The sequence below is a fragment of the Triturus cristatus genome, chromosome 3_1, assembly GCF_964204655.1.
Source record: "Triturus cristatus chromosome 3_1, aTriCri1.1, whole genome shotgun sequence".
Taxonomy (NCBI): Eukaryota; Metazoa; Chordata; class Amphibia; order Caudata; family Salamandridae; genus Triturus; species Triturus cristatus.
This window is the reverse complement of record NC_140583.1, coordinates 1,034,159,853-1,034,187,845: the sequence shown is the minus strand read 5'-3', so window position 1 is coordinate 1,034,187,845 and position 27,993 is coordinate 1,034,159,853. Positions and strand designations below refer to the sequence as shown.

The 27,993-nt window shown below is 45.1% G+C and overlaps 1 protein-coding gene across 12 annotated transcripts in view; it reads left to right on the top strand.

The window, feature by feature from the left end:
* R3HDM1 (R3H domain containing 1) overlaps nt 1-27,993 on the top strand; it is a 532,254-nt gene that overhangs the window by 1,898 nt on the left and 502,363 nt on the right. For 11 of the 12 annotated variants that reach the window (XM_085645759.1, XM_085645754.1, XM_085645751.1 and 8 more), the window contains exon 2: nt 27,179-27,383. In XM_085645759.1, coding sequence (XP_085501885.1) covers nt 27,216-27,383 — 168 coding nt within the window. In that variant the 5' untranslated portion in view covers nt 27,179-27,215. Of the gene's footprint in view, nt 1-27,178; nt 27,384-27,993 lie in introns of those variants that run through there. The other variant, XM_085645760.1, reaches the window with a different exon arrangement.

Below are 27,993 nucleotides of genomic sequence, written 5' to 3'. Positions count from 1 at the left end.
TAGTTAGCTTAGTGAAATCGAACCTAAATATAACATCCCCGGAACCTTTGTTTTTTTCAGTGAATTTTTAATTATTTTTTTAAAGTAGTAGTTGCGTTTCTAGAGTGGTGGAGAAAGGAGGTGGGATTTCGACCAGCTCTCAGGAATCCCGCTGTGTAAGACTTACAGGCGGTACTAGGAGGGCTTCTCTGCCCCCAAGGTCCCTCAGGAGTAAAGTGGACTTCATCCCCCAACCAGTAGTGCACCAGAAGGCACGTTTGCAGAGTGGTGGAGAGAGGGGGCATGGCCTCCGAAGACATCTCCGCAATCTTGCTGTGTGGGACTTACTGTAGGTAACAGGAGGGGCAGTTGGCCCCCAAGGACTCTTCAGACATGCCTTCTGGCACGCTGCTGGTTGGGGAATGAATTCCTCTTTACTCCTTACCGCCTCAGGACTAAAGTGGACTTCTTCCCCCAACCAGTAGTGCACCTGGCGGCACGTTTGCAGAATGGTGGAAAAAGGGGGCAGGGCTTCCGGCAACCTCTCCGCAATCTTGCTGTGTGGGACTTACTGTAGGTAACAGGAGGGGCAGTTGGCCCCCCAGGACCCAGGTACTCCATCCTCCAGGACCGGGCCTTTTTTTTTTTTTTACATAGTTTTTTTTTCCCACTAGAGGAAGGGAGGGGGGCGCTGCCCCCCTCTTTGGCCAATCTCAGCCCCCATCCCCTGGGTACTGGCCATTTCCTTAATTTTGTTAATTATCTGTAAGAGAGGAGAGTGGACCACCCTGATTTTGGCCCCTGGGATCCCCTCCCCCGAAGACCGGCCTTTTACAGATGAGGGAGGGGGGCTGTACGGCCCCTCTCCCCGGGCCGAATTGGGGCCTACGGACCCCATCCCCCGGGGCCTGCCCATTTAACAGGGCACACACTCACCAATGGGACTGCGGGGAGCCTGAAGGCCCCAGCCATACCTGCCGGCTCCCCTCCTGCGGGAGCCAGCATTGCTTTGAGAATCAGGAAGCTGCTAACATGCAGCTCCCTGGATCCCAGAGTAATGTGACTGTTTCCCTACTAACTTGACAGCGGGCAGGGAAACAGACATGCTCTGCTTTCAACAAGCGAGCTGAGTTTGTTATAGCTTGGCGAAAGCAGTGCTCCCACCAAGATACAGCGAACTGCAATGTCCTGGGGGTGGGCACCCCTTGACAGTGTTGGTGCTGGCCCTTGGGAGGTGGCGGACCCCAGTGCCATATAGTGCTCCAAGTGGGTTCACGTTTCCCCTCTCCTTTGTTAACCCCTTCAGCGCTGCGCGGATTACCGCGCTGTGCTGAAGGGTTCGTGCGCGGGCGGGGCCATGACGGAGCGGTTCCGTCATCCGCACAGCGCAACCGATGCGCATGACAGAACCGCTCCGTCATGCGCATCGAAGGAGTTAATTAGGCTCCACGTAGGAGGTGGTGCATACTCTGCCATAACAATGTTTATGCACAGTCCACAGAAATCACTTACATCGATTTATGAGCTTAAGCTTCAGTTTGTATCTCCTCACCTTCATAATTCAATGGACTATCGGGGACAGTGCTAAGCTATTGTGAGTTGTATCACACTTTGCATCTTTTTTATCAGGAAATTAAAATTTAACCCAACTGCTTAATCTTCCAGTTTACATAGACTTATCCTGGCTTAAAGGTTTGAATACCTGTCCAGCAGTGTATCTCTGATAATATATTTCACTAGTATCCCCCTTTTTTAATTGGAAAAAAAAAGTGGTTTTAAAGTGAAATGTTTCAAAAAGTCGAGAATAATATAGGGCAGAGTTATACGTGGAAGGCGTCATTGAAGCCCTGATTCACAGTTTTTTTATTTTATCAAACTTATTGGGAGTTTCATTGGGGCATGGTTCTTGTCTATTGTTTTGCGACCAGAATTGGGTTGTAAAACAATAACGCAAACCATTCCAGTTTGGTATTTGTAAGGGACACCCTCCTAAAGGAATTGTGTGGAGGCAGGCATTAGTAAATTTTAATGTTCTTTATATATTAATGAACAACCCTTGTTCTGCTCGTTTCTAAATTATATGAGTAGTGCCACCATGTGGCAGACGGTCATATGTACGGTGTTAACAATTAAGTGCCGGTGCCGAGCACCCGAAGCCACCGCTCAAATTAATCACTGGAAACCCTAAATTTGCACCTTCCAAGTAGCAAATCGGTATTTATTCTCAATCCAAAAAAGTGATTCGGTAACATGTTACTGAATTGCAATTTGGAGATTAATACATACCAAAATGCCTTTATGCATTTGCAGACTCGCTGAATCTACGAATCAGGCCGTTTGCGAATGCTAATAGGCTTAATACATCTGGCCCATGGTCCCCAAGGCTCCTCGGCATATACTGCTCAACTCTGCTCTTGAGAGACATCGAGCAAAGGGTCCATGCCTTAAAGCCTCAAAACACCCTCTGAACCCAGAGACTGAGAAGTAAACAGATTTGGCAGTGAACTCTGCTATGAGGTAGACCTAGACGCCTGCATAGATATGTGGTGAGCTAATGCCTTCATTAGAGCTGCCTGATTTCAGGCAGGTGACATTTTTTGCATACATCCTCAGGTATGACCGATGCTAACTCATCCTCTACAACACAAAACAGGTGCACCACCACCTAAAAAAAGAGTACGATTAACTTTGAGGTGGTCACATCTTAGGGGTGCAGAACGTGTCCCAGACCCCAAAAAGCACTTTAGTTATAATGCACTAGTGCTAGTCCTGTAAGTTCACTACAATCACCAACACTCTCTCCTGGTTACAACACAGTGAATCGGACCATGAACATGAAACAGACCAGCATGATCCTTACTATGAGCCTATCCCAACTGAGAGGGAAGATAATCCGTCGCATTATTATATATTGGACCCCCAGGAATATCCCCTTTTCAAACCCTGCCCAGCAAAGGCTTCACCAGAGCATGACACAGAAGCAAATCACAATCATCCAGACACCTATAGATCACCATAAGGTGATGCTGCAGGTTATAGAAGAGGAAGAAGTCTTTCTGGTGGAGACCATATCTAAGATTTATATTTCGGTTTTGTTCCTGCCAATGCTCAAAAGCACGTCCAAGTGTTCAACAGAAAATGTCAAGCCCCTGTAAAAATTAGGGTGGCAACCCATAGTGACAAAAAATAAATATAAGGTGGCGCTTGAGATCCCCTTAAATATCAAGAGGCCAGGTACCGCCTGACTCTCTTGTAGTTCACACCGCTCGAAAGAGGCTTATGCACAAGGTAATGGGAGGCTCTTCGTCTCGGCAAAGAGTGTCACAAAATAGATGCTGCAAGCAAGAAAGTGATTGTAGGGGTACTACTGGGTATGGAGCAGCTGGTGAAATATCTGCAACAGGCCAACCAAATGAGAGTCAAGAAATAGTCGTAGACAAGAATGATAATTTCCAGCTTCAAAATAAGAAGCAGTCTGGATGCAGCCGACACTGATTTATATGAGATTAAAACAAGTCTTCTATTCGGAAGACCAGTGTGGCTTAGTCTCTCAGGCCTCTGCCCAGACATACAACAATAGTTCATCAAGGTCTACTTCCATGGACAACACTGTTTTGGGCCTCATGTCGACACAATGCTAGAAAAGGGCAAGTGGGGCACACATAGCTAAGGCTGTGGGGTACCTCAAGCCACCAGGCCTGCATGCGAGTAAGGCGGGACAGCCTCACATAATGTTGTCCAAATGAGGCTTTAGAGGCAACAGATGAAGGAAAGGTAGTGGAGTTCAAGGAAAGGGTGCATCTACTTCCAAGCAGTGACTTGCCCATCATTCTGTCTGATCACACACCTGTCGGGGGAAGCATAAGTTTATACCTTCCACAGTTGGAGGAAATAACGCCAGATAATTAGGTCTTCACAGTCATCCAATTAGAATACTGCCTGGAATTCCATACCACCTTGTGGTTGAACAATCAGTCAGGGGGATCAAAGACTGCTGCAGGAAGCGGTACACTCACTTTTTAACCAGGGAGCACAATAACCTGTTCCATTCCCCCGAAGGGGGCAAGGAGAATAATTGTAGTCCTTCCTAATCATAAACAAGCATTTGCAAGGCAATAGGTCTCGCATTTACTAGAGTTTGAGCTATTGGCATTCTAAATGACAATGCCTTTTATTTACTTGTTGATTTTTAAAACATAAAAAAATGCATTGTTATTTACAATGCCAATAGCTTAAACTCTCACAAATGCGAGACCTATTGCATTGCAAATGCTTGTTTTTTTACTGGTGGTAAAAAATAGGGCAGTTCCATTTTCAGCATTGTTGAGGCCTCTGCATTACAGAATTGAACGCACCGTTTTTTTCCTCCACAGGGGAATTTATGTACCAGGCACCAGTGAAACAAGTAAACTGAAAAAGCAGAGACTTTAAAACCAAGAAACGCGTTGCACAATACACATGAATAAAAACATTATCACGAATAATGACCTTTTGCAGCATACATTGCATGCCATTCTCAAGAGAAACAAAAAAAGTTAAAAATTGAAAAATAAAGAGCTACTGAAACTGGCTGTCGGAACGACCAGGAACGGATGAGAGTGAAAATAAGGAGAGTGGATTGATTTGTCATGGAATAGCACCCGTGAAGCTGTCAGTGGCAGGGCTCACACTGATTTAATGTACTAAATCCACTTTCCCCACTTACTTTGCGGCACTGAAGTTCAAAGCCAATGTAAAACACAGACTTGCCTTTCTGAACTGCAGTCCAAGGTGTGAAAGGGATGCTGCCCAAGAAAACACACCCTTCTCTGCTTACTGCATGTGTTCAAAGATTGAAAAAGAAACAAGGCACATGGATGTGGATGGTTTGGCACCGGGGGCACCAGAGAGTGCACAAAGAGCACAGGAGCCCTCAAGGAGGTCCCGGCTTGTGCACTGGGGAAACTCATGCACGCTCATTGTGTGCTAACTTATCTCAGTCTAATCTTGTATTTATAGTAGGATAGGTTTGAGGGCGCGGGAAAAGTACTATATATCACGTATAGCTGCCAAGGTTTGAGATTGCTATGTGTGATATTTGCATCATTTAAGTGTAATTATGAGTGGCATTTCAGCAGCTATGAGCAAAATCAAGCAATGAAGACGAGGGAAACATACAAATAATTATCACAATACACCCATTTGTGCTATGTGACTGCGCCAGGAAAATCACATTTTAACATAGCATAAGAGTCAGTGGAGCAGTACGAGATCTTGACTTACATCATCGCTGCCACGTTTTCAAATTGGTTATGTATGACATTTCCATTGTTTCAATGCACTTCTGAGTGGCATTCAACTGCAAATAAGTGAAACTGAGAGTGACATTGAAAAAGCTAAATTAAGAAGAAACTTCAAACTATTGAGCAGTGCGAAAACTGTCGGGGGTCAGATTAGAAAAATAAAGTTGAAAAAGCAGAATGTGGAAAGAGTGGCTAGTGGAAGAAAGCAGAAAAGGTTAACAAGGATGTGTGTGACGTACATTCACAGCAGAGGTAACAATTTTTATATGGATGCCCCTAAGCTAAACTATTGTACACCACAAAGCGTTCATTGGACGCTCAAGAAAGTTGCAAAAAAAACATGTAAAGCTAATTGAACGACTAAAAATACAAAAAAAAGAAACCCCCAGCTGTTGCTGGTGTGAAGACTTTTAAATGTCGTGCAAAGAACAACATTGGGGTTGAGACGACTGCAGTTACCACAGAAGGACGGTGTATCGTGCTTTGAGGAAAATAGGTATTGTTACTGAAAAGCACAAATTGACATGCACTTCATTATCCATCTGAACTGTGAGAAATTTTAGATTGATTCAGTGCATGTTAATTTTTGCTTTCAGTAACAATAATAACCATTTCCTTCAAGGCGCAATGATAGCTTTTTCGTTGGATTAAATAACTTGCACACACTATGCTAATGACTCAAACTCACTAACATCGGAAACACGGCGCAGCCAATTGAGTATATGACTGCAGGATGTCTTATTAAAAAAAACTTTAGCAGTTTGTTGCTTTTAATAAAAAAAAATACACTGACCTGGATAAGAACAACGAACTGAGTACAAAATCTGTTGCTCATAGTAATTTAAAACAGGGAAAAAAAACACCACTAAAAGCACAGTACGGTTCAAAGGGAAAGCATGCAAGCTCGAACACAAACCTGCAGATACGCGACGTCCATCGGACACGAAATTCTACTCAACAGAAATATTAAAATGCCCTGTTATGCACAAACTGATCTAATAATGGCACTTTCCCGTTTACAGCAAAGTTTACATGTCGCAACTAAAAAGACTGCTGACATTGCCTGTGCGAAGAAGACATTTGCAAAGTTAGTTCGCTTCCTCCGTTTCCGTAACTGAAATAACTACAGATGGGGCTGACTACACTCTTGACCAATCAATGGAGTATACTGAAAGACAAAACCGAAATAGCAGCCATTGGGGCATCGGTTTACATCTCAACCAAATTTAGAGTCTGTTGCACTGCAGCCTTCTTTTTGCAGATTGGTTAAAATACCTCTGCTGTCATTCTGAGGGTATGATCCGCTCTTTTTCTCGAAGTGTTGTGGTAGCGGTCTAGAGAACTGTTAATTTGGTTTTATCACATTATTGTGCTTGCCAGATGTAATGAACAATTTAGTTATGCAAGAATAAAAGAAACATAAGGGCGCCATAAATAACCAGCATTAGCCGCGGGGCCAAAGTGAAAGTGATCGCGGGGGAAGCGCACATGCACTGCAAGCTGTAGCCGGCGGTAGCATTTTTTGAAGCCCTTACTTAGTCTCGCCAGACCAGCGCAAGCGCTGGGTCAGGCGAGACCTAAAAAGGACAGGACACTAATGCCAATACTTGACCTGCATCTCCTCAGTCATTACATACTGTCTGAGCACTTCAAGATTGCCTCTTTTCATGTCATTCGCCTTCTTTGCACAGGAGATCATATGGAGACCCTCTATCTCAAGCATGCCTACTTCCACATGACATCATCCATCCTGTGCATCCACACTACCTTAGGTTCATGATAAGTGTAAAACACTACCAGTTCAAAGTACTACCCTTTGGGGTCACACTTGCTCTGAGGGTATTTGCCTAATGCCTAGTGGTGGTTGCAGCGCGTCTGCAATACTGGTCCATTCATGTCTTTCAGTATCTAGATGACTGGCAGATTAAAGAGCAGCAACCATCAGCAGTGTCTACACACATAAGTAATTTTGGCACTACAGAAAGTGGAATTTAAGATGAATAACAAAGAAATCAAATGTTTGACCCCAGCAGGTAAAACCCTTTATGGGAGCCATACTGGACACAGTGACATTCAAAGCCTATCCCAAACAGTAGAGTGCTGGCATTTCGACGCTGCTTCCCCTTTACCAAAAGTTGCTATCTCCAAGAGTGGGAACAATAATAAATGTTTGGGGGATGATGGTATCTTCGATTGTGATAGTCCCAAATGCTCAACTTCAATTGCACAATGGTCACAGGTGAGGGGTCTCGGGAAAATTTAGTGTTGGTAAAGTCGAGAGTTCATTACAGTCTGAAATGGTGGAACAATAAAATTCTGTTACTGGGCAGATCATTTATTGGCCTTCAACCACAGTTGGCCATTTACATGGTTGCCTCCCTTATGGGGTGTGGGTGTATTTAGGTGGCCAGACCATTCATGGTACATGTACTCAGCAACAATTGCAAATGCACATGCATTTATTAGAACTGAAGGCAGTGCAGCTGGTACTAGAAACATATTGTATGCTAATTTGCTATAAAATAACACTTGAGCGGACAGATAATGACTACAATGTATTGAATTCAGAAATAAAGGGTCATCCGCTCACCCCACTTAACAGCATTAGCACAGACCATCTGGCACTGGGTCATCCTCTGGCAAGTTTTACTTCTAGTTTAGTATGTGATGGGAGTGGACAAAGACTTTGCGGACCAGCTAAGCACATCAACAAACACACTAGTGGGAGATGAATCCCCAAATACTTAAGAAATAGAAAACACCCACCGTTGATCTGTTGGCCACCAGCTTCACCTCCATGTACACAATTCAAATGTCCCTGGGCAGTGTTTTGTGGTTAAATCGGTCCTGCGCTTTTTACTCCACTGCAACTGATTCTGTATATATTGAGGAGAACAATACCAGCATCCTCCAGGCTCATCATGATCACTCCTACATGGGCTTAGACAATCATGGTAATAAGTGCTATCGGACATGTTTGTTCACTCGCACAAAACGCTACCCCCTACATGTAGATTTCCAAATTCCACATCAGGGACAGCCAAGACGCCCAAATCCCAAGACCCTGAATCTTAATATCTGCCACATGAGATCTTAGAGCTTGGATATCTACAAAAGTTTGAGGGACATATGTTCGTTTTGCGAGACATTCGCAAACCTACCAGAAGAGCTTGTTATGCAGTAAAATGGAAACACAATTGTTGGACTTGGCCCTTTTTACAGGGTTATCCCCAAACGTGTTGTTTCTTCCTCTTTTTTTGCCTGACCGGTTTTTGTTGGCTATAGGACTCTGGGCAATTTACCACTGCTAATCAGTGCTAAAGTGCATATGCTCTCTGGGTAAATTGTGTTTATGGATTGGCGTTTCCATGATTGGCATATTTGATTTCCTGGTAAGTCCCTAGTAAAGTGCACTGAGTGTCCCAGTGCCTGTAAATCAAATGCTACTAGTGGGCCTGCAGAACAAAAGGGGGTGGTGATGGACGGAGCATCAGAACCAATCAAACACTCACACCCAGTCAACAGATCTGGGTTTGATCCATCACCGTTCTTTAGCCCACTCTGCCACCCCAGTTCAGACATGGCCATATGCAAATCAGTCTGACCCTGTGCCTCATGGGAACAGTCCAGCCCGAACTGCCAAGCCATGCCTTCCCTGGACCGGAAACAAGCTTCCTAGGACCGGTTTCTGGCATTTCGGCCGTCTTCAGCCAGGCTTGCTTGAATCCAGTGGCAAAGTGAGCAAGGGACTCATGTCTGAGCGCCTGCAGCACTGATTGTCCCACTCACATGAGTAGCCCGGAAAAGGTATCTCAGGCCAGCCACTGCAGTGTCTGTGTGCAGATTAACTGCCTTGTCGACCTGGCAGGCTCTAACATTCCCTTTTCTTACATGGAAGACACCCCTATGATAGGCCCAAGTTACCCCCATGGGCAGGGTGCAGTATATGTGAAAGGTAGGACATGTACTGGTGTGTGTGACATGTCCTGATAGTGAAATACTGCCAATTTAGTTTTTCGCTATTTTAAGGATGGGAAATGCTTCCTATCATCCTACAAGTATAACTACCCATTGGGTCAAGATAGAGAAATAAAGTTTAGGTTCTCTGAACTCACAATTTAATACCACATATTTTAGTAAAGATTGTTTTTAAATTGTGTGTTTGAAAATGACACTTTTAGAAAGTTGGTTTGGGAGTGACAGGGGCTGATGTTAATTCACTGTAGACAGCCACTGGGGGGATGGGGGAAGGGGGTTGAGGTGTGACTGGCACTTCCTGGTTGACTCATAGCTGAGCTGAATGGGGCTTGGCTGCATTTAGAGTAGTGGGAGGAGATTTCCTTGTGCCCAAAAAGGGCCGGTCTCCCTTGCACAATCCATTCCTGCTGTTGGGAGCTGAAGAAACCTAAAGAACTGAAGAAACCGACGCATCGCTCTTCTTGTGGCTGTTTTTCCCGCCCTGCGAGAAGAATCTCCTAGCTCCGCTCGAACCGACGCTGCACCTGTCCCGGCTGCAAGAACAGACGCAGAAACTGACGTGCCGCCGCCGCATCGATCACCGCCGCAACCCTGATTTCCAAGCATCGTACCTGTGTGGCAAGTTTTCCTGATGCCTCACTCGCGTACCAGAACCATCTTGGTGCTGACGCATCACTTCTCCTGCGTGCATCGCCTCCCAAGGACTCAGGAACTGATGCATCTTTGTTTCTCTGTGCTTCCCATCTCTGCGGCTGTTTGGCCTTGTGAATTTTGACGCATCTACTGATACTTTGTGTAGAATCATTCACCCTTACTTTCCATGGACCCAGTTACTTGAAACCTTTGAAAAGTCATATTCTTATTACATGGATTTTTGTCATTTTGGTCTTGTTGAGTTTAGATAAAGATACTTTATTTTTCTAAACTGGTGTGGTGTCTATTTGTGGTTTTATCACTGTATTAGTGCGTGTTTTGAGTACAAATACTGTACACATTGCCTTTGGGAGAAGTCTGTCTGCTCATGCCAAGCTACCCAAGGGGTGCGCACCGGTTATCTAAAGTGTGTATCTCCCTTGCCTTGACTAGAAGCAAGTGTCCCTATTTGGACAAAGGTACCTATCTCTGCCAACTAGAAACCCCCATTTCTAACAGAACTGTACACTAATATTTTACACAGCTCTTGGGACCATTGTAATCTTCAATGCGGTTTGTTATGGAAAGTAGCTTTCCTCGTTTAAATTACTACTTTATGTAGCATTAGTGAATTGCAAGCCTTAATGATGGAGGAGCCTTTCATTCAGGATCATAAAGATTAGGTCATCCTGAGGACCAACTTGTACTTTCTTCCCAAGGTTGTCTTCCCTGTTCTTTGTCAGTCAAACTATTGGCTTACTGTTATTCATTGCAAAACCTCAGTCGGTTGCAGAAAGAGCATTACTCTCGTGATAGATGTATTGTATTGATGTGACCATATTATTTGGAAAACCAAGCTACCGTTTGTTGCTTTTGCTATACCCCACTTGAGTAGTCCTATTTCTAAGTTGATGGTTGAAAGATGGATAGTTAAGTATATTCAAAACTCGCCTGAGCTGGCACTGGCCCCGTCTCCCTAGTCTGCTTGTCGCCTTGGTTCTGGGAACTGAGTCCACTTTGTTTCCGCCCCGGCCTATCCCCCCCCGCTATTCCTGTGGATCGGTAGGGTCCTCCCCAGGGGAGCTCGTACTGCTGCTTTGACTTTTGCTGCCTTGTGGATTTGTTTGTTGTTTCTTATATAAAAATGGAACCGCCATTTGGGGGGTCCGGACGGTGTGGCCGCCAACGCTTCTTTCAACTCCTGTGATCTCTCTCACGCTGCAGCGTGTGTTTACTAACTGTATTTTATGCTCTTACTGTTTGTTAGCGGCCGGCCCGAAGGTTGTAGGCCCATCTTTGTATATCTTTTGCATTCTGTAATAAAGGTTTAAAAAAAAAAAAAAAAAAAAAAAAAGTATATTCAAAACTGATATGCTAAAGCAAAACTGACATGCTAAAGCAAAACTGACACTTCATATCGAACCTAGAGCACATTCTGCTAAGAGAAAAGGAGCCACTATACCCTTTTTTGGAACTACACTGCTTTCAAGCATCTGTCATGCAGCTTCATGGTCCACACTGTCTACCTTCACAAAGCATTACTGTGTTGGCATTCATGTCACATGAGCATCAAGTCAGCAAAACAGTTATCAGAACATTGTAGCAAACATTTTTTGCTTGTTTTCCGTGCCATGGGTGTAGTTTCTACACCATATTCCTAACAGAAACATGGCTTAAACCACTCTCCACACATGCTATCACTCTTGCTCTCCCGTAAAATCGAATACTAAATCTAAATAGAGATAGCAAAGTGGAAGGAGGAATTGCGATTGTTTGTAAAGCATCTCTAAAAATAGTCATTACGGAGACAGTCTCGGATGATTCTGTAGAGATCTTTATTTTTAAGATGGAACTCTCACCCCAGGACTGCTGAAAAGGTTCCTTAGTATACTGTCCTCTGGATCTACTTAAGGATTTTTCCTTAAAATTGATGGCAAGAATTGCTCCCCATGTCATCTCTTCCAAACAATTTCTTTTATTAGGAGACTTTAACATTCATACTGTGAAAGTAGTGTGAATATGGACTCTGTCCATTTCCTTGAAGATATGGCTTCTCTAGGTCTGGAAAAGATTAATGCAAGACCTACGTACTCTGCAGGTCATACCTTAGATCTTATTCCCACTAACTCGCCTCATATACACTCTGGCGCCCACTGCCCTGTGGTTTGGTTAGACCACTCCCTGATTAATTTTCAGTTAAATGGTACCCAATTGACATACATGCCTACCCCTCCCATCTACATTACTAAGAGACTATGGCATAAAATTACAGAGGAGGATTTTGCTAAGGTGTTCGTACCCCACACTTTAGATAAACCTGGTGATATTAACACTAGGCTAAACGAACTGCACGAAGCCATAAAATCAGTTTCTGATATTCTGGCTCCATCCAAGAAACAGCATTCTAACCCCCAAAGAAAGCATGCAGCTTGGTTCACTCCTGAACTTCGTAGAGAGAAATCTAACTGCAAAAAACTGGAAAAGATATGGCGAAAAACTCAGACAAGAGAAAGAAACGTTTAAAAACGCTGTAGCTCTATACCATTAAAAACATCAGGACTGCTTGGAAAGCCCAAATCTCCTCTCAATTAAATCAAGCTGGCAACTCTTTGAAGGAACTCTAAAAAAGTCTTAAATCGTTTACGACCCCTAGGGACTGTGCTAATTCAATCGCTCACTCCCAAGATTTATGTGATAACTTTTTCTTCAAAAAAGTTGGAGATGTTAACAAAATATACGATCAATTTCCAAGTGAGTCTGATATACTAGTTTCTTCTACCTAAATCCCCCTAGTTTTAAGAGGAACGGAAGCTGCCCTAATGAGCTTTCCGTATTAGCATCTCTTCTAATTTAGAAACCTGGAAAGAACAGCTAAGTCTCTAACTGCTTAATGCAAACTAGCATGTTTGCCTTATTGGCTGAGCACCTCGCTCCTTCCATCTGCACTTTATTCAACTTACCCTTGAGTGAGGGGATACCCCAGGCATTGATAGCAAAGCAAGTGCTCCCGATTCGTAAAAAAGGCAAAAATATACCCCCAACAGAGTTATCAAACTACCGTCCCATTTGACTTCTTTCGCTCATGAGCAAACTACTTGAAGGACATATTAATGGGAAGCTCATGGAGTACCTAGAATCCCAAGGCTGTCTTGACTCCTCGCAGTCTGGGTTTAGAGCAAATTATTCCACTTAATCTACTCTTATAGGTGTTACAGATTTTATTAGATTAACCGTGGAAAATAACAAGGCTGTATCGTTAGTGCTGCTGGACATGTCCGCAGCTTTTGATAAAGTATTCCACCACAAGCTATTTCAAAGACTCTAAGAAACTGAAATTCAAGGGCCAGCACTTTAATGGCTTTCAAGCTTTTTGGAGCAGCAGACACAGACAGTTAATTTGGGTCCCTTCCGCTCTTGTGTCAGACCTCTCATGAAGGGGGTGCCACAGGACTCTTGCCTTAGCCCCACATTATTCAATGTGTACGTGACCCCTCTTGCTAAAATTATTAGAGACCATGGGTTTACTCCCTTCTCGTATGCTGACAACACCCAGTTTCTCTTTTCATTGGATAACAGATCGACTGCGACCAAAAATCTTTTCTCAGAAGGCATGAGATTAATTTCTGGCTAGCTGATGAAAAACTGTCTCCAGCTTAATGCTGATAAAACCGAAATTCTAATGTTAGGGAATTCACAAATACTGTGGTCCCCTGACTGAGTTAGCCCCTGCCCCATCCCTACAAAGACTGCAAAGAACTTTGGAGTCCATCTAGATCAATCTTTATCTATGAGAGACCAAGCAGCATCTACTTCAGGCACCTGTTTCTATACATTGAGGATCCTAAGGAGTGTGTTCCATCCCCTCCCTTTATCAATACGTAAGACCCTGATTCAAGCCTTCGTAATCGTCCTGACTACTGTAATGCCCTTCTAGCAGCAGGAAACGGAGCCGTGCTGAACAGGTTGCAAGTGGTTCAGAACACGGCAGGGCAGCTGGCCATCAATATGCCGCCTAGAACAGTTTCTCTCCCGTTTTGAAGAAGTCTCCACTGGCTCCCTATTCGTAAAATAATAAAATTTAAAATCTGCTGTTTGGTCCATAAAGCACTTTATGACAGAGTCCCTACTTATTTGACAGGAAAAACTCACTCTCTACCTACCGAGTAGATCATTGCGCTCGGGGAAGGGGGCCCTTCTTATGGTCCCTCGGGTGAACAAACTTCTCTCTGGTGGCAGAATCTTCTCTTACCTTGCTCCAAGATATTGGAACTCGCTCTCTATCCATTAGTGTTCTAATTACCTGAAGTTCAGTAAACTCCTGAAAACTGAACTCTTTAACAATTGATCCCTTTTCCTAGATTTCCTACCTCTGTTCACAGCACGGAGATACCCCTGCGCTCTATAAGTTCTTTCATTCATGCATTATACTGTGGCCTTATATGAGAGTTAAATATGCCAGACGGTTATTAGCATGTTTCTGTATGTTTTAGCGGTCAGAGCACATACATTGGAAACTGGGCATAAATTGTATTGCTGCTTTTAAGACTCTGCATACTGGGGGACTTAACAGAAAATGGGGGTGACCACTGAAAAAGGACCATTGTTTCATATCTGGAAGTTTATGATTTAACCAGTAATATTGTTCTTGAAGTTCTGTAACTCTTTCTTTATGAGCAGAAGTTAAATATTTTAATGGCTGAAAGGTGCTATTTTGCAAGCAGAAGTTGGAAAGAGACATAGTATGTAACAAATGTAACTTTTCATGAAAAGAATCCGAGCAGACTATAAATAATTCAGTCGATATAGGAAGCCTGACACACAAGCAATAGATTATTGAAACAAGACATTGCTGTAGAATGGAGGTTGACAAAGGCCTTGAGGGCAATGGGACTTGGACCCACATTCCTAAACTAAATGAGGGCAAGCTATTGTTACCTGTTGTCACAAATGTGCTTCAATGGGCACCAATTCCAATAGGTGCCAGTCCAGTAGTTTCTCTGCTTTGCCCTCCGCTTGGAGCCATTAGGGGAGTGCATATGATCTAATGAGATGTTTCTTTTGATGACCACACTTTTTAACCTATCGATATTTGCAAATGATATGACTTTTCTCATCACTGATTCATACTCATTAATTCTGACCCACTTGGAGCAACTCCAGTTCTTTCAGATAGTTTCAGGCTTTAGGAATGAAGATTCCAAGTCCCAGCCCCTGGATAGTTTGAAGAATATGTGACTTCGGTTAGATTCCTGGGCCTCCATCTGATTCCCACAATTGGGGGCCTCCTTGGTGCAAAATACCCCACCCACATCGGATTGATTGGGTCTGACCTTGTCAGATACCATAGCTTGGTTCTCTCCAGGTTTTAAAGCACACCTATAACTAAGAAGAGGATCCTGTCCTGAATGCTATTTTATTTCTGTCAATTAAAATGTATGTTGAACTACCCATGCTAAAACCTATGGAGTGCCTGCGCTTAATTTCATAGGTGGAGGTATGTGTCCCCTAGTATCCTCAGTGCAAGGAGTTCAGCATACCAATAACCAGGGGCTTGCAATTCCTGACTTAATGGTACATTACCAAGCTGCTGGGATTCGGTTTCTTTTAGAGTGGTACAAATCAGAGACTGCACAGTATTGGGCTTTATTGACCATACATTGACAGACTTGCTGTAACTTGGTAGAGAAAGAAGTATATAATAATCTCTATACACTTCTATGATTACACACTCTCTGATCATAGACTGGGACACAGTTGTGATAGAGAGGGCATCCGTCGATGGAGGGAGGGAACATTTGTGATAGTGAACAATAAGTATTTGAAGATCAAACGGTTTGAACATATGTTTCAGAACTCCAGGTTGGGAGAGTCTGTGTATGTTTTGATATTCTCAAGCTAGGCATTGGGTGCTCTAACCCTGTGTGGTATAGGAAGGCACTAGGGCCTTAACATTTGCAAAAATCTCTCAGAGTTATCGGATGACAAAAATCCTATTTCCCATATTTAAAAAACAATCTTTGAGGCAAATCTTGTCTGGAGGTGGCTCTTCTAGTTGCATTGGAGAAAGATTGGGGATAAATGTCACATAAGTGCAACAGGCAATGGGTGCAACAAAAGGTCAGACTGTGACTTGTCGCTTTAATGTCAAGTATTCCATGGCTTTATATAAAGTAACATGTTGTAAAATATGTTGAGTGTATTTAAAAAATGTATTCCATATTCCAAAGCATTCAGTAACGTCCTTCCTCAGAAACTAGGGAACAAAAGAGAGTTAGGCCATTATTAGACACCTGGCATATATAAAAAAAATGTGATCCAATCTGTATGCTTGCATAGTGACATTGTTGGAATAAGAACACAGTCCTTGTTAAACTGAATCTTCAAAGACCTGCCATAAAGAGAACCGTTTAAAATTCAGTCTGGTAGAATCTGAAAGATGACATAATCAGACTCTTGTTAGCATGCAAAGATTGACACAATCAAAGCTGCGATATGAGAACATTGCTATAATCTATAACCTGTCTGGATGAGAGAAAATGGAAAGAGAATTGTTTCCCAGAACAAGTAAATATTTTTAGCATCTCAGCCCATGAACAAGCAGAATTCTTCAGAATTTCCATACCCATGATATATAGTTATTTGTAATGATAGCATTGAACACTTTGTTTCCAATGTCTTTTGTCACACACCCTCTTATTCGTTCATGATTGAAGCAGGTCTATTGTGGAATGAACTCCCAGCCGCCCTGAGATTTTGAGATTTTCAATTGATATAATGCACTTCAGGCAAGGGCTTAAAACTTGGCTTTTTCCTAAAACCCAGACTGGATTCTGAAGATTTTTCATGAGCAATACCCCTGCTCATCGGTAGGTGGCGTCAGTCGGCTCCACACACCATCCACACTGGAAGTGACAGCCACGTTACTTATATAGGCACGCTGATGTCAGTTCTTTTCTCTCTGTGCCAGCCTGTGCTAATACAAGAGACAAAAGCTACCCCTATTTTTGTGACCGGATTTTTTGTTCCATTTTGTTGAAATGTTGAGGTTATCCCCCCCCCCCCCCCCCCCCCCCGGGTTGTCTAGGATGCCTTTGAGGTAAACCGGCTTCAAACCCTGTGGCACCGGTCAGTGTGCCATATCCGTGATGGATCCACACTGCATTTGTTTGTGGTGCCTGGAACGCAACCATGATCTCCTAGTCGTGCACCGATTGCCAGGCCATGGCGCTAACTGCTTTGAGGGAGAGGTTCCTGAAGCTGCTAGTAGCTCGGCATACGAGACTGCAGAAGGCACGGTCTCAGTCCAGAGAAAACTCTCAGGACCGTTCTAGGAGTCCGAGGCCCTCTTTGTCTCGCTCTAAATCATTGGGGCATTAAGGTAAGAGGCACAAAAAACACATGAAGTCAAAGCGTGCTTCGCCTTCTCATCTGTTGGCCGACATGACGAAGGAACATCGGCGTTTGATGCACGGTTCCTCGGAACCTGTGCCAACTCCGTGCCTCCCTAATTTTCCAGAAGTCGGAGCAGCCCTTGCTCAAATTGGAGTTTTGTGAGACCATGTGTCTTATATTTGAGCAGCCCGACCCCTCAGACCTGCCTTTGGGCCCGTGGGGTCAAAGGGGACCCCATCTGGTTCCGCTCCAGTGGGTTCTCATGGGTCAGGTCATGGATCCGGACTGGCACTGGTCGTGGCTCTCCAACCTTCCCAGGTGCCGCTGGCACCCACTGATGGCGCCAGCCCAATTGTCCTCCCCAAACCCGACATGGAGCTGCAACAGCGGAGATTCTGTTGCTGACAGGACCCCATTGTCCTAGAATGGAACCTGTGCCCTATTCCAAAGTGCCAGGCTAGGGGAGGACTGGGAGGGGTCGCTGGGCCCTTTAGAATACCAGCCACATGATCAGGATTTGGACATTATGAGGAAATGGGTGTTGCCAGCATCCTTGATATGCCTCCAGATACGGCATGTATTCTCCCCCTGCCGTGGCTACGGAGGAGGAAACTACATGCGCAATGGTGGTGCGGAGGGTGGCTGAGGTCCTCAACCTTAAGTTGCCCTTAGTGGCAATCAAGACCAACATCTGGACAGAGGTCCTGCAACCAGGAGTCTCCTCCTCTGAACCGCTACTCCAGTTCAATGAAGGCCTTACTAACTTCTTCTGGGTCCAAACCTAGCACAGGGGCTCCTGTGAATAGGACGATTCCCTCCCCCATCACCCCGCTACATGGGACCCACATTTCCTCACCCAAGAGCTTGGTGGTCCAAACTTGCACTTCCCATGGTGCATTCCCTGATGCTCCTGCGGACAGGGAAACCAAGAGGCTGGACTGCTTGGGGAAGAAAATGTTTTCTTAAGCCAGCCCTGCATTAGGGCCAGTGAACACCGCTTGCTTATTGGGCCGCTGTGGGAAACGATTGCACAAGTGCTGCCACAGGTCCCAGAGGAGGCCCAGGCCATTATCCTTCAAGCAGTCACAAACGGGAGAGACATTCAGCAAAGTTCACTATAAGCTATGGATTGGACACGACCGACTCACTGGGCAGAGTGGGTTTGTTGACAGTGGCCCTCAGATGCCACGCCTGGCTGAGAGCGTCTGGCTTTTTGGGGTATGTCCAGGCTTCCTTAATGGACATGCCCTTGGATGTCACCTGTCTCTTCAGAGATGAGGCAGAGTGCTTTAAGGACTTGAGGGCCATGGCCAAGACTTTGGGCCTTACGGCTGCCCCACGTCATCTCCAGTCTGCTTTTGCTTGTTTCGTGGCCACAGGAGGGGTTTTCAACCATGTCAACCGTATCCCAGCCACGAGCTGCGCAAGCTTCCCAGCCTCTGCATGGATGAGGTTGCGATTTCTACCAGCCTTGTGGGTCAGGTAGCCAGCAGTCTGGTCCAACCACCACTAGCCCCCTGGCACCTGCAGCCTCCAAACCTTCTTAATCCTGCCCTTTTAGATCATTGGCGTCCAGTTGATGACAGGATCCGCCATCACCTCCACCTATGGCAGTCCCGAACATCGTACAGGTGAGTTTTGCAGATGGTTCGACCCTCCTCTTTAAGATTACCCCACCCTTCATGCCACCATCCTACAACCGGCTGATGGAGGATCACTTGTCCCCGCTCTAAGAGGAAATCATGTCTCTTTTGGCCAAGGGAGCCATAGAGAGGGTTCAGGTGCTAGAAGTAGGCTGTGGTAGCTATTACTTCTGGACAAGGATCTTCATCCTATTCTTGATCTCAGAGCCCTCAACTTCTCCCTAAAAAAGGAGAAGTTTAAGATGCTCACATGGCTCAGGTCTTGTCTCCCCAAGACCCATCAGACTGGATGGTAGTGTTGGACTTCCCTGTCCTGCCTGCCCAAGGGCGCTACCTGCGGCGTACTGTAGACCACAAGCATTTTTAGTTCACCGTCCTCTCTTTTGGTCTTACTAGCACCCTTCAGGTGTTAACCAATACATGGTAGTGGTCACAGCTCGGCTGCGCAGGTCAAGGGTGCAGTCTTCACCTAATCCGACAACTGGTTTCTGAAGGCGGGCTCGCCCCAGTCCGTTGTTACCCACCTCCAGGCTACAGTGAACCTCCTGCATTTGCTAGGGTTTACTATCAACATGCCAAAATCACACCGTAGCTGTTTTGGACACCGTGCAGTTTCGGGCTTATCCTTCTGAGCGGCGATTCCAGGATATTCAGTCTATGATTCTGATATTTCAGCCTGTATCCTGGGTTCTGATGAGACTGACTCTGAGGCTGCTGGGCCTAATGGCCTCCTGCATCCTGCTGGCGACACATGCCAGATGGCATATGCTGGCTCAGCAGTGGGACCTGAAGTTAAAGTGGGCACAGCATCAGGGGAATCTCTCTGATATGGTCCAGATGTCGGAGGAAACTGCAAAGGACCTTCAGTGGTGGCTAATGACCTCTTTCCCTTCCCCAACCAGATCTCACAGTAGTGACTGATGCCTCACTCCTGAAATGGGGTGGAGATCAGAGGATTCTGGTCTCTGGCAGAATCCGGGCTTCACATGAACATGGTGGAGCTCCGTGCGATCTGACTGGCATTGAAAGCCTCTCTGGACATGGCTGGAACAGCAGGGCATATCTCTGGTGGTTTAGTACCTGGCAGGTTCCAACTCAGCCGCTGATGCTTAGCGGATCACGAATGACCTCTCCACCCGGATGTTCCGCCCATAACACTCCTGCCCAGAAGACTTCTCTGGAAGGATCAGGAACAACCGTCATCCTTGTGTTTCTGAACTAGGCATGGAGAGTCTTGTTCAGAAGCTTGTGATACATAACTGTTGAGCCTCTGCTCAGGCTACCACTTCGGGAGGATCTTTAGTTGGCAGCAGCAGGGGAGGATCCTCCAAGCAGACCTGTCAACTCCACCTTCTTCTGTGGAGATTGAGCGGTAGCAGTTGACAGCTTTCGACCTTCCTCCTGAAGTCTTTAACGTTATTCGTACAGCCAGGCGTCCCTCCACCAAGATGGTATATGCTAGCCATTGGAAAAAACTTGTAGCATAGTGTTCTTCCAAACAAATTGACCCCCTTTCTGCCCCTCTTTCTGAGCTACTGTTATTCATTATTTCCATTGCCCAGCAGGGCTCTACACTGGGCACTCTCAGCAGGGATCTACTCTGGGCACTCTCAAGGGCAGTCTTTCTGCGGCTGCCAGACCAACCCTCCCTTTTCAAAATCTCATTGTAAATTGGATTTTGAAGGGTCTTGTACATGTGTTTACCCCTTCACATTTCCTTATGCCTCAGTGGGACCTTAACTTGGTTCTCACATTCTTGATGTGCGCTCCTTTCAAACCTTTGCACAATTGTCTCCTCAGGCTGCTCACCATCAAAACAGCCTTTCTTGTGGCGATTACATCGGCCAGATGATGTGTGAACTACATGCTTTATCTTCCAAGCCTACATTTTTCTCAGTTTATCCAGACAAACTGTTGCTTTGCACTAGAGCCTCTTTCCTTCCAAAAGAGGTAATACCATTTCATGTTGGCCAATTTGTCACCATGCCCACTTTCCATGCTCCTCCACGTCCTTCTGAGGACGAGGTGCATCTCCACCGTCTGGACCCAACAAGAGTGTTGTCGTTCACCTTGACCGCACACGTGCTTTCCGGGTGGACGACCAACACTTTGTGGGGTATGTTGGTGCGAAGAAAGGACAGGTGGTGCAGAAACTGACAATCTCTCAATGGGTTGTTTTTTGCATCAAGATCTGCTATGCAGTGGCCATGAAGCAACCTCCTAAAAGTTTACAGGCTCATTCCACCAGAGCTAAAGCTGCAACCACTGCATTAACATGTAGAGTCTCAGTCCTTGACATCTGCCAGGTAGCAGCGTGGGCTTCCCTGCACACGTTTACCAAGCATTACTGCCTGGAGAGTCAGGACTTCCCAATTTTTCTTCAGACCCTCCATCGGAAATGGTATTGCTTGGGTATCTATTCAAAGGTAAGGAATCTGCGGCTAGACGTCTCTATTGCATGAACAAGTTATTTATTTTCCTTTGGTAGTGGCTTATCTGGTAGAGACTATATCTAGCCACAGATTCCTTACCGACCCACCCATCCTCCCTGCTTTGCAGACAGATCTCTATGGTCAGGCTGATTCCTTTAAGGGCCGTACTTTGGACACACTAATGTCGGTGCTCTTCATGGCTCTGCGCTTCTGGTGTGGAAAGCCGTGAAACGTAACTGACGTCAGTGTGCCGAGGTGGCGCCTGTATAGTTGATACGGACGTCACTTATGGCGTGGACAACGCTGTGAGTAGCCAACAGATGCCACCTACCAGTGAGCAGTAGTACTCCTCGTCCAAAATCTTCCGGATCCAATCTGATGCCTGGGTAAATTCAAAGATAAGGAATCTGCGGCTAGAAGTCAAGGTAAGAAGTCAGCGGCTAGATATAGTCTTTGCCAGATAAAGTGTTGCCGAAGGTAAGTAATTTGTTCATATATGTATGTGTATATATACATGTGTTTGAATCACTTTCTAAAATACCAAGCACAGACACCGATAATCACCAGCATTAAAATTTCATTTTGTGTACTTCATCCATGATTACTCGTTTCGGACCTTGCTCACATATTGTGGCGCACTCATGAGTCCATTAAAATACAGGTCACGGGACACTTAAACCATTGAAAGACTATGCCTCTCAACATTTTCACCGTTGCATGCGCGAATCACATCTCGCAGTCAACATATAACAATGAATCAGGATTATTGACTAAATGCAATTATTTCATTGATATCAAATCAACATTATACAAGGATGGATTATCAAAACAAAAAATTAATAATCATTTCTGACGATACGAAAACCAAAATTAAATTTTCAATACCAATGATATGTACATAAATCATTCTAATTGTCACTGCCTAAATGCAGCTGTGTTCATTCAACTTGTCGATTTTGTTTATTTATTTATGTTGTGCTCAAGTCACCCATTACTGCTCCATAACACCCTGCCATAATCCTTAATATTACACAATTATACACTGCATTTTTCTTGTGTTCATTTGACATGCTCTACCTCCCTTAATGAGCCTACACTGAGTTTGTGTGTGCCTAGTGCTCACTTACTTGGTTGACCTGCCCCCCGGGAGGCTGATATGTCCTGAAACCTGATGGAATTTCAAGGATATTAAAGTTTTTAGTGTGACTGGGTGCTTCCTGTTCTTGAACTACGTACGTTAGCTGTAGGTGAATTGTGATGTTCAAGACATGTGTGGCTGAAGATACACATGCTTTGCATAAGTCCGCCATCTAGTGTTGGGCTCGGATGATTACAAATTATTTTTCTTCAAAGACTTCTTTTCGAGTCACAAGACTATATGACTCCTCCCTTCTGTAACATCGTGCATGGGCACTGACCCCATTGTTAGAATGTTTCTTTCCACCGACGGGTTTCGGAAGTACTCTCTTGTGCCTCAGTTGGATATAGTTTTCGGCCTCCATACCGTTAGCAATTTATATGTATGTTCAACAGTATTGTTTCCATTGGGTAGTTAACTTCTATATCGCGGAATTTCAATGGGCCAGGATCATCGACTCGCCTCCTCGGCCTACAGGCCATGCCAGACTCCACCGGCAAGGAAGATGAGCTGCTAATGAACCACATTTGTTTAGTTTTTGTCCGCAGTGCCATTCATAATCCCCTTTTATAGATCTTCACTTGGTCTGTAACTTATTCCTCTCACCCCATCGTCAGGAAAGTACATGTTAGGCTTGCAAATCATTCCTGTCGAAGAAAATTCTATGCGACCAACGTCGTTTCGAGATGCAGTGCAGAAACACCAAGGACACTCCTGACCAGCCGACGAAGAATCCATCTCCATACACCATTTCGGTTCCAAATCCGAACAGGAACAAGATTAGGACATGGTGGAATCCTTCCAAGCTTGTCGGGTTGTGAGTACTACTGCCCTCTGATCCAAAGCATACAAAATCACTTTCCACTGATAAAACTGCTCATAGGCTGCCAATGCAAAAAATCCTTGGCGCGCACCAAAAAATGCCTTTGGGTGCCTCGCCTTCGGGCTTGGCACTGAAGCCTCGACTTTCTGCAGAAGCTTCCACCTCCACCAAATCATACGCCATCTCCCAAAACGGGTGTCTTTGACTGAAACAAAAATGATCTACTGGTTCAGTACCGAGCGGGCATGCACGGAAATTGAATGGCATTCCCAGACCATAATGTTTTACTTTTGGGCCCAAAACTTTTACTGTCTGATCAAAATCACCACCTCAACCAATTCTCGGGGCGATGTCCGAAAAACTTGATCTGAAACAGAAAACCTTCCTTATTCAGCCTGGTACAAAAAGGATTATTGTTCAGCCATCAAAGCCTCAACTTCCCAAGAAGCTCCGGACACTTGACCTCCCCCTCTTAAAAACCTAAGTGACAAAGAAACTAGTCCTGCACAATCCCATTTACTTATGTCTCCATCACAACCTACAACACCACATCCTAATTGTTCACCACATTCAGTGGAAGAAGGCATCTCACCACATCAATCCCCTTCACACATGGAAGATACTGATGAAGACTTTATAGACCATCCACATCCTCAAGACTCGAAGGAGGACTATGACATAGAACCTCAGGACAATACTGACCCTGACCTCTCTCCTTCATGCCCTTCAGCACCAGATTATGGTTCAGCTTTCCAAGATGTAATTGCTAGCGCAGAAGCCTTCCATCAGGCCCTTTTACATAAGATCCCATTGACGATGACTTCCTCTTTGATAGTCTCACATTATGCTCAAAGAGGAACACAATATTTACCAATGCTAAGAGATTCTCCGTCATGCCGATTAACTTTTTAAAGACCCAGTTAAAGCTCGCATTATCACACCTAGATTAGACAAAGAGTACAAGGCTGCACATTCAGACCTTATGAATATTATAGGTCAGTTAACACCAGACCCTCTAGCTGTAGTAAATGCTATGAATAGAGCAAAATCCCAAAACACTGGGGTTGCTCCTCCATCAGATAAGGAGTCAAAATTAATTGAAGCCTTCGGCAAAAGGGTTGCTTCGCAATCAGCAAACCAATGGAGAATCGTTAATAACCAAGCTCTATTAGCTTTCTATGATAGAGCACACTGGGATGAGATTGAGGGGCTCCTTCAACATCCCCCACAAGAGTATAAAAAGAGAGGACAGGAGTTAGTTGCAGAAGAAAAACTAATTACCAATAACTCCATTAAATGTGCCCTTGATGCAGCTGACACTACAGCTAGATGTATAAATACAAGCATTCTACTCCGTAGACATGCTTGGCTTCGTGTGTCGGGCTTTAAACCAGAAGTCCAACAAGCTGTCGTAAATTTACTTTTTGATAAAGAACACCTATTGGGCCTCGAGTTGAGAGAGCTCTTGAAAAATTAAAAAAGGACACAGATGTGGCAAAATCAATGGGGGATTTCAAACCAACACATTCAGTGGTTCCTTGCACTGCCCCTCGTTTAGACTAGGCGCTCGGTCTGCTGCTACTGACACATCAGCAACTTCCCAAAAAATCAAAACTTATTACTCACCTTCTAGAGGTTTTTACAGAGGGTCATATAGGGGGAACAATTTCAAAGGGATGGTCGTGCAAATTCCATCCGTACACCCTGTAACACATGACCCAACACTTACAAGGACTCCACTGGCTCCCCATCGAGAAGAGGTCACCTTCAAGCTCCTCACCCACGCCTACAAAATCCTCAACAACATCGGACCCAAATACCTCAACGAGAGCGTGTCCTTCCACGTACCCAAGAGGAACCTTCGCTCCACAGACCTCGCCCTGGCCGAAGTCCCCCGCATCCGCAGAAACAGAACCGGCAGAAGAGTCTTCTCTTACATCGCGGCCAAGATCTGGAACAAGCTCCCTGTGAACATCAGACACTCCCCGACCCTGCACTCGTTCAGGAAGGACCTAAAGACCTGGCTCTTCGACTGATCCGAAGCCGCTCTTCTCCCCTCCCCCCCTCCCCACCCCCAGCGCCTTGAGACCCTCACGGGTGAGTAGCGCCCTATACAAACCCCTGATTGATTGATTGATAGACCTCCTTCCACAGCTGATCATTGCCACTGGTGTTTCTCTCATGGGCTGAGGTGTTTACCCGAATGACATGACTGTACAGGGCACCTGGATGCATCAGTACAAGGGGCAGCACATCACTTATCTGAAACTGCTAGCCATTCGTCTAGCCATGTAAGCCTTCTTTAAACTGATTTCAGGCAAGACAATCCTTATAAAGACAGACAACATGACATATATGTATTATATCCAAAAGTGGGGCAAACCACTGCTACAGCTGTCTGCACTGGCTCAGGTTATCTGGCTGTCCCATTGCTGCATGCTGGGGTGAGTGGCAATAAAATGTGGTTAGCAACAAAACACACAAGATGATGGACGGAATGTTGCACATTGGCAAAACATTCACCCCCAGTCACAGATATGGGTTTAATCCATCGTTATTTTGCTAACCACGCCACACTAGTTCAGACATGGCCATATGCAAATCAGTCTTGACCCTGTGCCTCATGGGAACAGTCCAGCCCGAACTGCCAAGCCATGTCTTCCCTGGACCGGAATCAAGCATCCTAGGACCGGTTTCGGGGTTTCACCCCTCTTCAGCCAGGATAGCTTGACTCCAGTGGCGCAGTGAGCACGGGACCCACGTCTGGGCATGCCCTTCCCACATAGGGGGAACAGCAGAACACACAAGATGATGGACGGAATGTTGCACATTGGCAAAACATTCACTCCCAGTCACAGATCTGGGTTTAATCCATCGTTATTTTGCTCACCCCTCTCCATGCCACTGGAATCAAGCTATCCTGGCTGAAGAGGGGTGAAACCCCGAAACCGGTCCTAGGATGCTTGTTTCCAGTCCAGGGAGGACCTGGCTTGGCAGTTCGGGCTGGACTGTTCCCATGAGGCACAGGGTCAAGACTGATTTGCATATGGCTGGGTCCAAACTGGAATGGCATGGTGAGCAAAAAAAACAATGGATTTAGGCCCAAATCTCTGTACTGGGGTGAATGTATGACATTGTTCTGCATTCTGTCCATCAATTGTTGTTTTTGTATTTGTCACCCCTAGTGGGACGGGTATGCTCAGACGTGAGTCCCGTCCCGTGCTCTCCTTGCCACTGGAATCAAGCTATCCTGGCTGAAGAGGGGTGTAACCCCGAAACCGGTCCTAGGATGCTTGTTTCCAGTCCAGGGAGGACCTGGCTTGGCAGTTCAGGCTGGACTGTTCCCATGAGGCACAGGGTCAAGACTGATTATGCATATGGCTGGGTCCAAACTGGAATGGCATGGTGAGCAAAAAAACGATTGATTTAGGCCCAGATCTTTGTACTGGGGTGAATGTATGACATTGTTCTGCATTCTGTCCATCAACTGTTGTTTTTGCAATAAAATGTGGTTGGCAGCAACAGAGCTATTGATGAAAGCGGCTGGCTGAAAATATTGTTGTTGACCTTTTTTCTTGAGTGCTACGTACTACGTTTTACCTCAGAGCTCTGAGGCCCCTTTATTTACACATTCTTGGAAACCCATCCTCCTGTGTTAAATTATTTTGCATTAATCAAACTGAATGTAGATGTTGTGATTGAGGTTCCTGTGAAGGATGTAAAATAGAGAGTAATTTCAGATGATCCAAAAACAATTGGATAGATGCCACAGTGCTGTTATTGTTTTTTTGGGTGTACAATTATTTGATTTTGCAGTTAAAGATCCAGCTATAGCAAGCTTAAAAAATGAATTCTCTATCTTCTCATCTTTCCCAAAGGTTGTGTATTTGCTGTAGAATTTCCAAGTGACCTCTAATGAGGATGTCTGATACTGCCACTGTAAAGGAACAAACAGAAGCAATGAAGGGATCGGTGGCAGACATGAAGGACTTCACTCCATCTGAAATACTGATCAAATCTGAAAGCCAAGAGCAAATACAAGCTGAGAAGGATGATAATTGCACTGACAAAAATGATTCACAGGTAAGACACTTTTTTGTTTACGTCCTTTTTAGGTTACAGCCTTCCAAACAGCACAGCTGTCTGCGTTCACTAAAGACATCTTGGAGACTTTCAGAAAGTTGACCTAGGAATGCATTCTGCCTGTTGCTTGCTATTGACTTTGTAACTCACATCTTGCTTTTACATTTGCTGGCTTTATTTGCTATAAACTGTCCTCGTTCTAAACACTAGACGATTACACTATATTATGACTGCAGGCGCTGACGCGTACCCTGCCGCAGGTTTCCTGACCCTTGATTTGAGGCAGGCGTTTGATTGCATCGCGTGGCATTACATGTTTATGGCTCTTCAGCGGTTTGGACTCCCGGAGGACTACCTTAAACTAGTGCGGCTACTCTATACGGACCCTACGGCTAGAGTACGCACCGGTAATCATATTTCTAATGCATACACTATACATAGAGGCACCCGGCAGGGATGTCCTCTCTCCCCCTTATTGTTCGTCTTGGCGCTTGAACCGCTGGCGATAGCGCTGAGAGCCAGAGCACCCCACATCGGTATACCGTGGATGGTACTACTCATGTCCTCTTAATCTATGCGGACGATATCCTCCTTTATATACGGGATCTAG